Below are 15,494 nucleotides of genomic sequence, written 5' to 3'. Positions count from 1 at the left end.
CTTTCTTTTTTTTTTTTTTTCCCTTTAAACCAAAAAAGATGTCAGCTTCCGATACTGATGTCTCCAAAGTATCGATTCTTGGTTCAGAATCTATTATTCTTGGATTCCATTTAACTGACTACATTGTACGAGATGTCATAAACAATATTCCAGCTTCTAATTATGTCCTGATCACCGATACAAACTTGGCTCCGTTATATCTCGATAAATATGTTGAAACTCTTGAACAAGTATTAGAAACATCCAATAAAACTGCAAGAATCTTTACACGAGTCCTTCCTCCAGGTGAACTCACCAAGTCTCGCAAAACCAAAGATGACATTGAAGATTGGCTTTTATCTAATGCTGTTACTCGAGATACTTGTTTTTTAGCCATGGGTGGTGGTGTTATTGGTGATTTAGTTGGTTTTATTGCTGCTACTTTTATGCGTGGTGTTCCTTTTGTTCAAATCCCTACTACTTTGTTGGCTATGGTGGATTCTTCTATTGGAGGCAAGACAGCTATTGATACTCCTGCTGGAAAAAACTTGATTGGTGCTTTTTGGCAACCTAAACGTATCTTTATGGATTTGATCTTTTTGAAAACTTTACCTGAACGTGAATTTGCTAATGGTATGGCTGAAGTTATCAAGGTAAATAACAACAAACAATGAAACGCTTTTTTTTTTATTTTCTTTGGTTACTCATTTCTTTTTTTTTTTTTGACAGACCGCTGCTATTTGGAGTGAACCTGATTTTGTGAAACTTGAAAATGGAGTGGAAGCTATCAAACAAGCTGTGTTGAACAGTGATCCTACTAACTCTAGTGATGATGAATATGATTATGTTTTACAAGGTGATCTTAGGAAATATATATATATATATATATATATAGTTACGGAAACTAAATCAAAATGTTGACTTGATTTTTTTTTTTTAGGTGCCAAGTTGGAAACTAGAACTCCCGAACAAAATTTATTATTGGACGTCATTTTGGCTTCTGCTGGCGTGAAAGCTCATGTAGTCACTGAAGATGAACGTGAAGGTGGATTACGTGGTCTATTGAATTTTGGTCATTCTATTGGTCATGGTATTGAAGCTTTAGTATCTCCTCTTCTTTTACATGGTGAATGTGTTTCTATTGGTTGTGTCAAAGAAGCAGAACTTTCTCGTAATTTGGGTCATCTCAATCCTGTTAGTGTTGGACGTTTGGCTCGATGTCTCGCTTCTTATGGTTTACCTATTAGCTTGGATGAAAAGAAAGTCAAGGACCGTATCGGCAATCTTTATTGTCATGTGGATGATATCATGCAAGTAATGAAGGTTGACAAAAAGAATCAAGGAGATAAGAAACGTATTGTATTATTAGCCAAAATCGGTCAAACTCTGGAACCTCGTGCATCTGTAGTGGCTGATACTGACATTGAAAAGGTACTTGCTCCTGAACAACTCGTTTTACCTGTGACGGAATCTCCTAATGGTCCCAAGAAAACTGTTGAATTAACTACACCTGGCTCCAAGTCCATCTCTAACCGTGCTTTGTTAATTGCTGCTCTTGGTCAAGGAACTGTTCGTGTTAAGAATTTGCTTCATTCTGACGATACTCAATTTATGTTAGCTGCTCTTCAAGATCTTGGTGCTGCCGACTTTGAATGGGAAGATAATGGTGAAACTTTGATTGTACATGGTGGTGGTGGAAAATTACGAGTGCCTAACAAAGAAATCTATGTTGGTAATGCTGGTACTGCCTCTCGCTTTTTGACTACAGTGTTGACCATGATTCAATCTGCCAATGAAAATCCTCATGCTATTTTGACTGGTAATGCTCGTATGAAACAACGTCCTATCGCTCCTCTTCTTACTGCTCTCAAGGCCAATGGTGCTCAAATCAATTCGATTGAAAAGGAAGGTTTCTTACCCATTGCTGTCACTCCCAATGGTGGTTTCAAAGGTGGTCGTATTGAATTAGCAGCCTCTATCTCTTCTCAATATGTATCTTCCATTCTGCTTTGTGCTCCTTATGCTGTTGAACCAGTGGAATTGGTCTTGACTGGTGGGCAAGTCATCTCACAACCTTATATCGATATGACTATTGCTATGATGGAATCTTTTGGTGCTCATGTCGAACGTTTACCCAATAACACTTATCGTATTCAGCAAACTGTCTACCAAAATCCGTCTGATTATGTTGTAGAATCTGATGCTAGTTCTGCTACTTATCCATTGGCTTTGGCTGCTATCACTGGAACTACTTGTACCGTCACCAGTATTGGATCAAGTTCTCTTCAAGGCGATGCCACTTTTGCTATCAATGTTTTACGACCTATGGGTTGTAAGGTGGTTCAAACTGAAACATCAACTACAGTCACCGGTCCTCCTATCGGTCAACTACGTCCTTTACCAAGTATTGATATGGAAACTATGACTGATGCCTTTTTGACTGCCTCCGTTTTGGCTGCCGTGACCTCTCCTCAACAAGCCGGTGCCGAAAATATTACTCGTATCACTGGTATTGCTAATCAACGTGTGAAGGAATGCAATCGTATCGCTGCTATGGTGCATGAATTGACCAAGTTTGGTGTGAAAGCCTCCGAATTACCCGATGGAATCCAAATTACCGGTCGTGCTATCAAGGATCTCAAGGCTCCCAAAGAAGGTGTTCATTGTTATGATGATCATCGTATTGCTATGTCCTTCTCTGTTCTCGCTAGTGTTGTTCCTAATGGTACCATTGTACAAGAAAAAAAATGTGTGGAAAAAACTTGGCCTACTTGGTGGGATGATCTCGAAAGAAAGCTTGGTGTTCGTCTTAATGGTGTGGATCAAGGAAAACGTCTCTCTGAATTGGATCATTCTGGCTCTCAAAAAGTGGTTCGTCGTACTAGCACTATGGATCACTCAAAATCAATTGTTATCATCGGTATGCGTGGAGTAGGAAAAACTACACTTGGACAACATGCGGCTGAAGTACTTGGATTCCAATTTGTCGACATTGATCACTACTTTGAAGCTACATTGAAAACATCTGTCTTTGACTTTATCAATACTTGGGGATGGGAACAGTTCCGAATCAAGGAAGCAGAAGCGTTACGTGCAGTATTAGCTAAGGATTCTCCTTATGGACGTAATTATGTGGTCTCTTGTGGTGGTGGTATTGTGGAAACACCTGAATCTCGTCAAATCTTGAAGGAACATGTTCGAGCTGGTGGTAAAGTACTTCATTTGGTACGCGATCTAGACCAGGTGATTCAATATCTCAATAGGGATAAGACAAGACCTATGTTTGGTGAAGATATGGTGACTGTATGGAATCGTCGTCGTTCATGGTATCGTGAAGTTTGCAATTATGAATTTGTGGCCTATGCTGAAGGATTGACAGATGATGGTTGGGTTGCTCCAACTGAATGGGTGGCTATCAAGAAAGATCTTACTCGATTCTTGTACTTTATTTCTGGACGACAAACCAACCATGTGGATACGAATCCTGCTCGTGTGGGTTTACCAACAACATTTGTATCTTTGACGATGAAGGATTTGCGTAAAACAGTGGATCGATTGGAGGAAATTTGTGAAGGTGCTGATGCTGTGGAACTTCGTGTGGATCTTCTTGAACAACCAACGGATGAACCTTCTTCTTCTTCATCATCATCTTCTTATATCGAATACGTTGGTGAACAATTGTCTATTTTACGTCGTCATATCGATCTTCCTGTTATTTACACCGTTCGAAGCAAAAGTCAAGCTGGTGCATTCTCTGATTATGATGAAAATGGTATGTTTGAACTCTTATCCTGGGGTGCAAGATGGGGTTGTGAATACATTGATATGGAAACGATCTGGTCTTCTACTGCTATTGAATCACTAATTGCCAACAAGGGTCAAAGTCTTATTCTCGCTTCGTGGCATGATCTTCTTCGCCAAACACCTTGGGACAGCAAAGCTATTCAAGTCAAATATGATTTGGCCGAACGTTATGGTGATCTGATAAAACTTGTAGGTGTAGCTGAATCTATGCAAGACAACATGGCTCTTGAAACTTTCCGAACAAGTCGATCAGGTGGAAAACCTCTTATTGCTATCAATATGGGAGCTGCTGGTCAACTTAGCCGAGTGATCAACGATTGTCTTACACCTATCACTCATGCTGCACTTCCTCATAAGGCTGCTCCTGGTCAATTATCTTTAGCTGAAATCTATCGTGCTCGTCATCTTATTGGACTTCTTCCTGCAAAGAAATTCTGGTTAATCGGTACTCCTATTCAACACTCCATGTCACCTACATTGCATAATACTGGTTTTGACGTACTTGGTTTGCCTCATCATTATGGATTATTGGAATGTCACATGGTGGAATATGCTGAAGAAGCTTTACTCCAAGATGAATCGTTTGGCGGCGCTTCGGTAACAATCCCTCACAAGGTAGCAGTGATGAAGTATTTGGATGAAGTGACTGAAAATGCCAAGGTGATTGGTGCAGTGAACACGATCTCTGTACGATATGTGAATCAAAATGGTGTCAAAGTGCGCAAGTTGGTGGGTGAAAACACGGATTACCTTGGCATCATGCGTCGTGTTCAACCATTGATGTTGGATCCTAACAATCCTCCAGAACAAGGTTTGGTGATTGGTAGCGGTGGTACTGCGCGTGCTGGTCTCTATGCATTGTACAAGATGGGCATTCGCAAGATTTACTTATGGAACCGAACTGTGGCTAAGGCATATGAACTCAAGAAACAATTCGATACTTTGATGGATGTCCACGTACTTGATTCATTGGACGATCAAACATCAATTGAACCTGGTGTGATTGTTTCTACTGTGCCAGCTGATAGCGGTATTCTTCTTCCTGATCATCTGTATGGAGGTATTCGGGGTATTATCTGTGATATGGCATATAAACCTCGTCGTACCAAATTGTTACTTCAAGCAGAACGAAAAGGTTGGTCTTGTGTAGAAGGTATTGAAGTCTTGATCTCTCAAGGTGTTGCTCAATTCGAAATTTGGACTGGCAAGCATGCACCCGTACAAAAGATTGAACATCAAGTCTTGAAGAAATACGAACTTTAGGATAGATTATGATGATAGATGGTAATAGATGTCATTTTATCCATTTATCTTTTCTTTTTCTTCATTATATAGTTTATATTATTATATGTATTCACTTTATTCAATAAAAAATAGTATTATATATATTTTTTTTTATTTACTACTGTACTTTGATTACCATAATAATGATATCATATCATCCCATGATAAATGTATTTTGCCTGGATGCATGTTTAAATTCATTATCTTGATTGGTTTGTTTATTTTTTTTTTTTTTTTTTTTTTTTTGAGTCCATGCCATATTACATCTTTTTCTTTTTCTAAACATTTATTGTTTGTAACAATGAGAGAACTCGGATGAAGATATTACTGATTCGGCAAGTCCAGCGGATGTACTTCCCCAAAATAGATGATGATATAAAAATGCATCCGAGATGAGCATACATATTTATTTATATTATCATGATGATGATGATGATGATGTATATTATTTGATCCCCCCTCCAAAAAACGTTACTATAAAAGGCAATGGTGATTGAACGCTAGACAGCTTTATTGATAAAAACGAATAAAAGATATGATTAAGAAATGAGGTATTTTATTTGATTTGATGATAGATTTCCAAGGTGTAACCAAAAAAAAAAAAGGATGATTTGATGGTAGATCAACAATGTCGATCAAACAAAAAAACAAAAAAAGAAACAATGAGAATGGAACTAAAGGAAAAAAAAAAAAGAAAAAACAAACTATACAATAAAATGGATATTTTCAGAGCAATTCATAGCCTTTATCACTTGTACCATTAGAAGAGAAACAACCTTGAAGATAGGCCACACTTGATAAAAAGAAGACAAGAAGTGAAATACCAATCATAGTCATACCAGGACCCAATGTAGCCTGTAAATGAGGATATATCAAATTCAGCTCAGCAGCACCATTTTGATACATGACTACCGTTTCGGCCACTAATAAGAGAGACATCACAGATGCCGCCATAGCACAAAAGCCCCGAGTATAACTTTCATCTTGGAAATGGGTGTAAAAGACAACCTTACAAAGTCCAATCAGGATAGCAGCTCCTCCACAGATCAAACATAAAATACTGGCTGCAAGAATACGAGGATCATGACTAGGTTGAGCAACAGTTTGAGGATAGACACCAGAATCAGGTGTGATAGCATCGGTGAATAGGTTGGGATAAGTATCGTTTAAAACTGTAGGTACCGTTACCGCTTATACATATATATATAAAATAAAATAAAATATATGTCAATAGCTATATAATAGTAATAATAATAATAATAATAAAAAGACTTACCAAAAGGAATGAGTTTGACAGCATCATCACGTTGACAATTCAATTCATGATTTTGTTCAATACAAAAGCCCAAAAGCCCAAAAGTAGCAGTGACATTATTTCCTTGGATCTTGACAAAATGAATACTATGACCATTACTACTAATTCCACCCACCAGACAAAGTGAAACCAGTATAAAGCCAGCAAGAGATAATATAAGACCAATATAATTCCATCGAGTAGGTCGTACTCGAATTCTAAACTTGTGTCCTTTTTCTTCAGTCATGGGACTATCCATGATGATGATGATTTTTTCTTAATCAATGATATTAATATAGTTATAAGAAAGAGAAAAAAAAAAAAAAAAAAGAAAGAAAGAGAGAAAAAAAAAAAATAGACAATTGCGGTTATTTAAAAATAATAAAATTCAAACTTGGCCGAAATTCTTCTTTTTTTTTTCTTTCTCTCTTTTACTTTATTTTAATATTATTTATTACTATATGAACTCTCTCTTGGCTATATTACTTGTTATAAATTCTACAAGAGGTCATCATTACGTATTTAGTTATCCAGCCGATCCTCAACGACCAAGTAAAACTATTATCACAGACAAATATAATGTAGCCAATTCAACAAGTAAAGCGTATTCCAATCATGAACGTCTTCCTTCGAATGCAGCAACAACCAATACCAACAACAATGCAAAAGAAGACGATCCTATTCAAGATAATTCAGAACCAATTCAACGAGATGGAGGTCGTGACACTATTTTTGATATTGATGTTTCTTTACTAGCAGATACACTTTCACCCAAACCAGCACTGTGTGATAGGAAATTTCAACTCAGCTTGGACGACTTGACATTTGTAGGTCATCCTGTAGGTTTGACAACTCGTAAATCTACTGAAATATCTCGTTATCATCATCATCACCACCACCACCACCATCATCATCATCATCATCATCATCACCATCATCATCATTCGTCTTATCGTGATCAATCCAGCAAATCCGCCAATGATACCCAGGATCTTTCTTCATCAACACAACGTACTATTCAAGATTCTTCACAACCACATGATTCTGCATCATCATTATCTCCTAGAGTGCAACGGAAATCAACAATTCAAAATTATAATATCCTTTCACCATCTACATCAGCAATACCTGACACTTCTATATCTTCGCCACCACCGGTATCATCAGAAAATAACACCATCAATGATAGCGGTATCAATGACACTCAAAATTGTAGCAAAGCTGGAGAGATCAATATGAACAATAGTAATAGTACCAGTACCAACAATAGCAGTAGTGATGAAAGCAGTAGCGGCAGTAGCAATAGCACCAGTACCAGCAGTGATAGTGATGATGATGATATTGAAAATCAAGGATATACCAAAGGGAAAAACGAAGATGATACTGATAAAATGACTCATGACGACAAGAATCAACAACAACAACAAGAACAACATGGTCGAAAGAAAAAAGCTAGTCGAGGAACGGATGGAACAAAATTTGATCGATCAACTAGTATGACTCAATTCCATGTGGTGTTTGTGCTTAGTCCTGCAGATTTGGAACTCAATACTCAAGTCAATGCGATTTATAAACATGTGGTGATGCGATATACGGCAGCACTCCGATATGAACAATTACGATGTGGCTATGTTCAAGACGAAGTGGAAAAAATATTAGCGATTCGAGATAACGAAGATAATATTAATGTGGATTATTCTCAAGTCATGCAAACCATCCTTCAACAATCCAGCTTGGCTCGAGACATACGACATATCTATACAGCATTGACTACGCGAACAACAGCACATGTGATCATCAATGATTTTATTGATGTTTCGCTCCAAATTCCCGTGTTTACACATCATTCTCGACAATCTACTTTTGGTGCCACCATGACTCATCAGTCTCAACGTCAACAATTATTACAACAGCAACAACAGCAACAACAACAACAACAACAACAAAAGAATGGATTACAGGTGGATGAAAGAAAGAAGATTTTATTACAACAACAGCAACAACATCAGCAACAACAACAACAACAACAACAGAAACAGAAACAACATGGAGATAATGATATGACCAATTCACATCAAGGACCTTTACTTAGTTATGATTCTCAATCTGCATCATTGATGGATATTTATGGTGTAGGTGGATATGAATACGATCATTATCCAGTCCTTTGTCCTTATCATACATTATTATTATTGGAAGATCCTGAAGAAGTCTTGAAAAACATGCCTTTAGATGCAAGTCCCACTTTGGTACAATTGATTCAAATCTTAACACCCACACAAACGTAATTCAATAGAAGAAGAAAAAAAAATTATCCATGTATCATCATCATTCATTCTTTTTTTTTTTTTTTTTAATATTTAGACTACAAGAATTACATTTAATTCTGGATTGTTCTTTAGCTCAAATATATCGTTTAGCAGCTCATTTGATTTATTGGCGAAAAGCAAAATTGATTCATCCTATTCATGCTCGAAATAACTATGTATTATCCCCCAAGGCAAAATTCGAAGAGTAAGGAACATCTTTTTTTTTTAAAAAAAAAATAAAAAGGGAAAATTGATTCATTTATTATTATTTGACTAGTCTGGCATTGATAGAACAAGATTTCAAACTTCATATTCCTAGTCTCAATCTTCCTACATTTTTATCTCAATTATCTTATGGAAAACCTTTATATCGAATTACTCCCTCCAAAGAATATCGAAATCAATATCTGGAAGCCATCACATATCTTGTACGCAAAGATTGGGTGATTCAACTACATATGTTTTTGGTTTTGATGCAACCTTGGCCCAATGATGAAGAAGGTGGGAAATGGGCTCATGAAAAAGCACCCAAGGAAGTCGCAGATCTATTGGTTCGGTTAGTGCCTTATATGGATGGTAAGCACCCTATTGAAGAAATCATGTACCGTGAAGCTGTATCAAGAAAACAATTAGGTTTAGTATTAAAGTATTATAGACAATATATTGTTACTATGTACCATTAGTTGTTTTTATTCAGATAATAATAATAAAAAAAAAAAAAGGTTTCAAATGCACAGATCTTTATTATTTTTTTTTCTCTTATTATTCTATGCCCGAACAATAATAATTTGAAAAGCTGACATATGAACGTGATTTGAAATGGCAATCTAACTGAAAAGGGGATTTCCTTTTTCGCTGCTGATTTTTTTTCTTTTCTTTTCCTTCTTCTTCTTTGTGTTTCCACTTCTTACTCATTTTCCTCTATACTTATTTTTTTTCTTCTTGTTGACAAAGGATGAGTTTTGATAATGCCGGTCATTATTTGAAAAACATGTTGGATCCTACCAAAACAGGTCTATCACCGGCCATCCTCGTTGCTTGGTGTTTCCTTTGCCATCGACTATCGTTCTTTTTGGTATATGTACTCCCGCTCTTACCGTTGCTATACTACTGTTATATTCCTCAAAAAACACAACATATCAAACTGGTAGAAACATGGCGAGACACTTGTACGACTCAACTGAATCAACTACGTACATGGTATATTGGTCATCACCCTCCTCAGTTATTTCTCATGGGACTCTATGGTTATATTTTATGGGTCACATTACATCAGTTCCTACCTACCAACTGGATTATTATGGGTATTGGTATTGTGCTTTTGACTCGAGACCAATGGTTTACAACTGTGATGCATCAATCACATGTTCATCGTCTTCATACCTGGTTACTACCTACAAATACTTCTTCCTCCACTGGTCAACGTCTCGTTCAACGTGCTTTGGATTATCAACAACATTACATGACAAGTACACTCAATAAACAACAAAAGCATCATAGTGAATCTTTTACATTTACAATTTATGAAAATCAACGTCGTTCACCATTGACAGGTAACTGGCACCCAACAACATTATTACCCTTGGATCGTGCTGTATGGACGGACGAATATCACAATCCGGTACTTCCCAAACAACAATTTGTGCTTCCTGCTCCTGTTCAAATCCTTGATGATGGTCGTAAAGTGGTGTGGACTTGGGTCTGGGTAGATCCTGATTGGCAATGGCAAGGTTCGTCGGATGATGATGGTTGGATCTATGGTAATATGACATGGACAGAAAGTCAATCCATTGGATTTGGAGCAACCAGAAGAAGAGCTTGGACTCGTAGAGCTATCTTGGAATATACACCAACTGTAATTTCATCACCACCATCAGTATCAACAACATCTGTACCTCGATTGACTGATCTTTCTCCTGTTTCACCTTCATCTCCCATACCTACTGATTATTCTCGTCGTTTTAATGAAAATGGTAGTCAGGTCAGTGTGTATTCTCAACAGGATGAATCATCTTATCACAAGCGCTCCTCCTCTCGATCTACTCGTCGGCAAGCTGTTTGGAAAAGCATAGTGAAAACTTAGATCAAAAAGTGATGTAGGTAACGACATCTTTGATTTGGTATGGTTAGAATGATTCCCTACTATGGTCTTTGTTATTATTATTATTATTACTATTGTTATATATTACCTTTTTTTTCTTTTTTTTTTTTGTCTTTTACTACTACTTGTGTGTATCAAAATGAAATAATAAAAAAAAAAAAGTTATCATCCATTCAATCCTTTTTTTTTTTTTTACTCTCTCCTAAAAAGGAAGGCTTGGCACTTTTTTTTTTTTTCTGCGGCGTGCTTTTAAATTTGAGCAACTATATATATATTTCCCCTCTCTTTTTCTTTACTCTTTTTGTTTTAATTTCATGCCTCAAGATAGTTATGAACTTCCATCCATTTATTCATCCTCAGGGAAAACATACGTGCCAGCTCATGAACAACATGTTCGTAGTCCTTCACAGCAGGACATGATACCTATCATACATAAAGATATGCCATACAATCCAGTACAAAGTATGCGTGATTATGAAGAAGAAGAGGAACAAGAAGAAGGTTATCCCGTATCCACTAATAATAATACAAGTCAAGATCAAGATCGATGGTTGGCTTGGTTACTATTGGGTGCTAGTTTCTCCATGTTGTTTTTCACTTTGGTACCTGTGGTGGCGAATCTTCCTGATGTGGTTCCTAGTTGGTTCTCTGGCGATGCGCTATGGCGGTTATTTGATCCTCTATTCACTTTACCTTTAAATCTATTTATCATGACACGTGCGTCTAGTATCATGAATGGCAAAGCCCGGTATTGTAAGTTTATGATGATGATTGTTTAGATTTGCTTATACTTTATATTAGGGGGAAATTGGAGTGAACAAACTGTAGGTTGGTTATTTTGGTCCTTGGGTGCAGCTCTCTTTGTTCAAGGTCATGGATTACATACAGCATCTGCCATGTTCAAGGTAAGACCCTTTTTTTTTTTAATACATTAATAAAAGTGAATAGAAAGGATCATGATTACTCACTATTTTTTTTTTTTTTTTTTTTTTTTTTTTGCATAGCATCCAGTACAAGATTTCAATTTGGCTCATCCAGATATTGTAGATCAATACCCAGTTTTACAACAAATTTATTCTTATATGCGTGATCTATGGGAACATATTATTGCTCATTATATGTATGCATTTGGTGGTATGGTGATGTCCTGGGCTCAACTTTTTGCCTTTCGAAATCAAGTTCATGGTCCATTAACAATAGGTACTAAAATTGTATTCGCTTTGGGATCTCTTGTATATGGTTTACTATTGGCAGGAATTGCTATTGAATTTCCAGATGGTCTTTATGGTAAAAAAAAAATCCAAAAGATGATGATAACTTGATCCTAATTCATTCCTTTTTCTTTACTTAGTGGGTTTGGTGTATTCGATTGTGATTGGTCTGATATGTATTTGTTTGATGGTATTCAAGCCAAATGGACTTTCAAAAGGTGGAGGTATTTTGACCATGGGACGACGGATGGTACTTCAATTTTATCTTGGTGCTTGTGTTGTTGGTTTGATCATTGTCATTATATGGATTGGTATCTATGGTTTCCAAAATAGATTAGCAGCAGGCGTTGCCACCTAAAATAGTTATAGTCCAATCATTTCATCATGTATATAGGTTTATTTATATATTACAATAATAATAATAATAAAAAAAATCTAAACTATCATCCAATCTAATAATCTATCGTGTTCCTAAAACATCCAATTTATAAATAGTAATACGTCCATAAAAATCAGTGCTTTCTTCAAAAATCAATTTCAGGCGTTGAATAGGTACATTATTATTGTTGGGAATAGGGAAAGTTTGCATGGGATTGATATCTTGAGGATAAAAAGTGGCTAAATGGACACTATAGTCATTGGGTTGGTCGGCTGTACTGCCTAGTGCTACACAGGTCTTGCCCACAAATCCTCCTTGAAATGTCAAAATAATATCTGTCACAGTTGCTGGTGTTCCAAAATCAATCAAGATATGTTGTGGTAAACCCTAATTATATATATATAAAGGAAGATGGAAACCATGATATTGTCAAAACAACTTCTCTTTTTTTTCTATTTTTACCTGTTCTGAATTCCAACATGTTTCTTCTGAACCATCAATCAAATGTTGTTTTCCAAAACTGGGAGTATCGCGATTCAAGACAGAGCTAACCCTATATCATCAATACAAGGAAAGTATATAGTTAGCAATGGAAACTATATCCAATGTTTTGATAATGACTCTATTGTATTTTTTTTTTCTGTTGTTTACTTGATACGAGTATCTTGATTGATGAGACTAGTACTAGACATAAAGTATATTTCAAAGAAGAAAAAGGTGAAGAATGGGAAAAAAAAAAATAAAATAAAATAAAAATTAGTCTGATGCTTTTTATGGATTGGATTTGACACTCCGTGAATGTTTTAGGGGCAATGCAAGTGAACAATAATAAGTAATTGTTCCTATATGATGAACTTGACATATCAAGGAGGAAGAAAGCACGGTATTTACTTTACTCACACAAGAATCATGATGCATGTTATCTCTGCTTTCTTTCTTTGTGTTGGATTGACGTTACATAAAAAGAGATATTCTTTTTTTTTTTTTTAGTATAGTAGGATGATTTATTTTTAAAATGAAGATGGATCGTTCATCACAGAAGTTCTTTTTTTTTTCAATGTCATCATATTAAAAAAATGAGTTTCTCCATTAGCTCCAATCCATCGGAAAAAAATTGTCCTCCATCCTTTCGTCCAGTCACAAAAAAAGAAAAGGAAAAAAAAAACTCTGTCATAGGTAGAGGACGATATTTGTTTGTTATTACATCTCATCAAGCAGATAAACAAAAAAAAAGAATTTTTTTTTTCCTTTAGAAAGAATGTAAGTGTGGATGAAAGTACTCTGAGTATATAACATAGGGAAGAATATGTAATTACACGAGATGAAGGTGATCAGCAGAGAATCAATATCATAGGAAGAGAACATTATTCTTATTGTGTTACATTTATTTGTTTGTTATGCCGTTTCATCGAGTTCCTAGGATTTTCATCATTATCATCATGATGATCTGAAACTTAACTATTCGATTTATCTTTCTTTTCAGCTTTATCTCTTTTTTCAATCCATATAGTTGATATCCATTCTAATTATTTTACCAATGGATTCTGATTCTCAGTGGTCTGATTTTTATGATTTATTATTACAAGAGGATGACCAAGTGAAAGAAACGGTATAAATATATATATATATATATATATAAAGAAGGAAACATCAGTCATATCAGGACTCATCTTTTTTTATTATTATTATTATAATAGGATGATGAATGGACATCTATTAAGAAAACATCCAAAGGACAAATTGAGTTTCAGCAATGTTCTACTATGGATGACCCTCCTAAGGATGTTGAATTTGATAGTTTTGTATCTCAGTTACTAACTCAAGTGAATCAATGTGAAAAAGAATCGAATCAGTCTACATGGCAACATATGGATCACAAGAAGACTTGTTGTGATGCCACAAACTCTACACAACGTATTACCGTCACTACAAAAACTTTATCCAATGTTCCTACTACATCCATCACTACCACTACAATGACTACGAATAGAGAACAATCCATGGATCGTATGCCTGGTACATTTGATACATCTATTGGTCATCATCATTGTCATCCATGTACCAATCAATGTACCATCGATAAAAAGAAAGTATCTTCATCTCGACTCTTTGATATTCATACTTGGGTCATGATTCTTGTTCTTATTGCCCATCTTTTCGTTTTATTCTGGCGCCCGTCATAGAGATCAATATATAAACATATATATATATAACAAAGGTTTTATTCTAATGATATGATTCTATAAACAATAATAATAATAATAATAAAAAACAATTCTATACAATAAAATAATAATGATGATGATGGATAAAGAAAGGGATATCAAGATAATTTTACAGAAGAGACACTATAAACTTGATGACATCGATCAATAAATGCTTTCATCATCATTTGGGAGACTTGATCAAAAAAGACATTGGAAGCTTGAGCATGAAGTGGAGAAGCGAATTCAAAACTAATATTGAAATCAACCATACATCGAGGTTGACCATTGCTTAGACTAGCATGAGGATGAAATTGCCATGTGGTTACCAATTCCTTAAATAAGGAAGCATCTGCCGATACCGCCTATTATATATATATATATATATATATATATATGTATATAGAAAAGAAGAAAATGAGAATAAAGATATATATAAATTAAATTATAATCTTACCTTCACCATATGAGGTTGTTGACAAGTAACTGTAGACATATATTTTTCTTCAAAAAGTTTGAATCCTACCCCTAATTCAGCTTGCATGATAATTTGATCTTGTTGATGAGACTTGGAAGAATAAACGCGTGAATGGTTACAAAAAGGAATAAATTGATAATAATTATCTACATTGGCTACTACATCATAAACTTGTTGTTGAGAGAAACTAGCATAAAAATATATATAAATGTCAAGTTTTTTTTTTGTTATATGATTCTCTTTTTATTTTATTTACTTTAATACTTTTTTTTCATTATAACGCTTTATAGAGGCATTTCGAAGAGATTCGGTTAAATTGAAGAAGGATCGAGTATGAATACCAAGTAAACTAACTTGACGTCTAGAACTATTCAGTAACATAAAAAAAATAGGGGAACAGAGAATAAGAAATTAACAAAAAAAAAAAAATAGAAACAATACCTGGTCCCGT

General features: G+C 35.4%; 8 protein-coding genes across 8 annotated transcripts; 5 read left to right on the top strand and 3 right to left on the bottom strand.

Moving 5' to 3' along the window:
• Positions 1-20: 20 nt before the first annotated feature.
• BX664DRAFT_296662 (EPSP synthase-domain-containing protein) lies at positions 21-5,185 on the top strand. Its single transcript, XM_051542214.1, has 3 exons — positions 21-632; positions 709-835; positions 920-5,185. Exons 1-3 carry the CDS (start codon positions 39-41, stop codon positions 5,044-5,046), a joined length of 4,848 nt encoding a protein of 1,615 aa, XP_051399986.1. The 5' UTR covers positions 21-38; the 3' UTR covers positions 5,047-5,185.
• A 470-nt stretch (positions 5,186-5,655) lies between these two features.
• Positions 5,656-6,656, bottom strand: BX664DRAFT_296659 (uncharacterized protein). Its single transcript, XM_051542213.1, has 2 exons — positions 6,344-6,656; positions 5,656-6,257 (listed from the first exon to the last, which is right to left on the bottom strand). Exons 1-2 carry the CDS (start codon positions 6,618-6,620, stop codon positions 5,794-5,796), a joined length of 741 nt encoding a protein of 246 aa, XP_051399985.1. The 5' UTR covers positions 6,621-6,656; the 3' UTR covers positions 5,656-5,793.
• Positions 6,657-8,284: 1,628 nt separating this feature from the next.
• BX664DRAFT_332289 (nitrogen permease regulator of amino acid transport activity 3-domain-containing protein) lies at positions 8,285-9,405 on the top strand. The gene is made up of 3 exons (XM_051545298.1): positions 8,285-8,645; positions 8,726-8,875; positions 8,948-9,405. Exons 1-3 carry the CDS (start codon positions 8,422-8,424, stop codon positions 9,351-9,353), a joined length of 780 nt encoding a protein of 259 aa, XP_051399984.1. The 5' UTR covers positions 8,285-8,421; the 3' UTR covers positions 9,354-9,405.
• A 77-nt stretch (positions 9,406-9,482) lies between these two features.
• Positions 9,483-10,906, top strand: BX664DRAFT_332287 (integral peroxisomal membrane peroxin-domain-containing protein). The gene has a single exon (XM_051545297.1). The coding sequence runs from the start codon at positions 9,626-9,628 to the stop codon at positions 10,751-10,753; it is 1,128 nt and encodes a 375-aa protein (XP_051399983.1). The 5' UTR covers positions 9,483-9,625; the 3' UTR covers positions 10,754-10,906.
• Positions 10,907-10,951: 45 nt separating this feature from the next.
• On the top strand, positions 10,952-12,515 carry BX664DRAFT_332283 (uncharacterized protein). Its single transcript, XM_051545296.1, has 4 exons — positions 10,952-11,524; positions 11,573-11,676; positions 11,776-12,058; positions 12,123-12,515. Exons 1-4 carry the CDS (start codon positions 11,086-11,088, stop codon positions 12,338-12,340), a joined length of 1,044 nt encoding a protein of 347 aa, XP_051399982.1. The 5' UTR covers positions 10,952-11,085; the 3' UTR covers positions 12,341-12,515.
• On the bottom strand, positions 12,346-13,101 carry BX664DRAFT_332281 (galactose-binding domain-like protein). The gene is made up of 3 exons (XM_051545295.1): positions 13,013-13,101; positions 12,824-12,914; positions 12,346-12,748 (listed from the first exon to the last, which is right to left on the bottom strand). The coding sequence occupies exons 1-3, from the start codon at positions 13,051-13,053 to the stop codon at positions 12,443-12,445; spliced, it is 438 nt and encodes a 145-aa protein (XP_051399981.1). The 5' UTR covers positions 13,054-13,101; the 3' UTR covers positions 12,346-12,442.
• Positions 13,102-13,898: 797 nt separating this feature from the next.
• On the top strand, positions 13,899-14,544 carry BX664DRAFT_373184 (uncharacterized protein; the record flags this gene model as incomplete). The annotated part of the gene is made up of 2 exons (XM_051548685.1): positions 13,899-13,970; positions 14,059-14,544. 2 exons carry the CDS (start codon positions 13,899-13,901, stop codon positions 14,542-14,544), a joined length of 558 nt encoding a protein of 185 aa, XP_051399980.1.
• Positions 14,521-15,435, bottom strand: BX664DRAFT_332277 (uncharacterized protein). The gene is made up of 3 exons (XM_051545294.1): positions 15,308-15,435; positions 15,023-15,230; positions 14,521-14,930 (listed from the first exon to the last, which is right to left on the bottom strand). Exons 1-3 carry the CDS (start codon positions 15,316-15,318, stop codon positions 14,685-14,687), a joined length of 465 nt encoding a protein of 154 aa, XP_051399979.1. The 5' UTR covers positions 15,319-15,435; the 3' UTR covers positions 14,521-14,684.
• Positions 15,436-15,494: the final 59 nt, after the last annotated feature.

Source organism: Halteromyces radiatus, assembly GCF_025201355.1.
Source record: "Halteromyces radiatus strain CBS 162.75 chromosome Unknown BX664scaffold_4, whole genome shotgun sequence".
Classification (NCBI taxonomy): Eukaryota; Fungi; Mucoromycota; class Mucoromycetes; order Mucorales; family Cunninghamellaceae; genus Halteromyces; species Halteromyces radiatus.
The sequence above is the reverse complement of the archived record's forward strand: the minus strand, read 5'-3'. Positions and strand labels throughout refer to the sequence as shown.

Excerpts from the sequence above, each read along its gene's own strand:
- BX664DRAFT_296662 (XM_051542214.1), top strand. The coding sequence starts at position 39 with ATGTCAGCTTCCGATACTGATGTCTCCAAAGTATCGATTCTTGGTTCA. Across the intron at positions 633-708 it reads GTATGGCTGAAGTTATCAAG|ACCGCTGCTATTTGGAGTGA; the intron begins GTAAATAACAAC and ends TTTTTTTGACAG. Across the intron at positions 836-919 it reads ATATGATTATGTTTTACAAG|GTGCCAAGTTGGAAACTAGA; the intron begins GTGATCTTAGGA and ends TTTTTTTTTTAG.
- BX664DRAFT_296659 (XM_051542213.1), bottom strand. The coding sequence starts at position 6,620 with ATGGATAGTCCCATGACTGAAGAAAAAGGACACAAGTTTAGAATTCGA. Across the intron at positions 6,258-6,343 it reads TGTCAAACTCATTCCTTTTG|CGGTAACGGTACCTACAGTT; the intron begins GTAAGTCTTTTT and ends TATATGTATAAG.
- BX664DRAFT_332289 (XM_051545298.1), top strand. The coding sequence starts at position 8,422 with ATGACCAATTCACATCAAGGACCTTTACTTAGTTATGATTCTCAATCT. Across the intron at positions 8,646-8,725 it reads ATCTTAACACCCACACAAAC|ACTACAAGAATTACATTTAA; the intron begins GTAATTCAATAG and ends TTTAATATTTAG. Across the intron at positions 8,876-8,947 it reads CCCAAGGCAAAATTCGAAGA|TCTGGCATTGATAGAACAAG; the intron begins GTAAGGAACATC and ends TTATTTGACTAG.
- BX664DRAFT_332287 (XM_051545297.1), top strand. The coding sequence starts at position 9,626 with ATGAGTTTTGATAATGCCGGTCATTATTTGAAAAACATGTTGGATCCT.
- BX664DRAFT_332283 (XM_051545296.1), top strand. The coding sequence starts at position 11,086 with ATGCCTCAAGATAGTTATGAACTTCCATCCATTTATTCATCCTCAGGG. Across the intron at positions 11,677-11,775 it reads CAGCATCTGCCATGTTCAAG|CATCCAGTACAAGATTTCAA; the intron begins GTAAGACCCTTT and ends TTTTTTGCATAG. Across the intron at positions 12,059-12,122 it reads ATTTCCAGATGGTCTTTATG|TGGGTTTGGTGTATTCGATT; the intron begins GTAAAAAAAAAA and ends TTCTTTACTTAG.
- BX664DRAFT_332281 (XM_051545295.1), bottom strand. The coding sequence starts at position 13,053 with ATGTCTAGTACTAGTCTCATCAATCAAGATACTCGTATCAA. Across the intron at positions 12,915-13,012 it reads AATCAAGATACTCGTATCAA|GGTTAGCTCTGTCTTGAATC; the intron begins GTAAACAACAGA and ends TTGATGATATAG. Across the intron at positions 12,749-12,823 it reads CATGTTGGAATTCAGAACAG|GGTTTACCACAACATATCTT; the intron begins GTAAAAATAGAA and ends ATATATAATTAG.
- BX664DRAFT_332277 (XM_051545294.1), bottom strand. Across the intron at positions 14,931-15,022 it reads AACAACCTCATATGGTGAAG|GCGGTATCGGCAGATGCTTC; the intron begins GTAAGATTATAA and ends TATATATAATAG.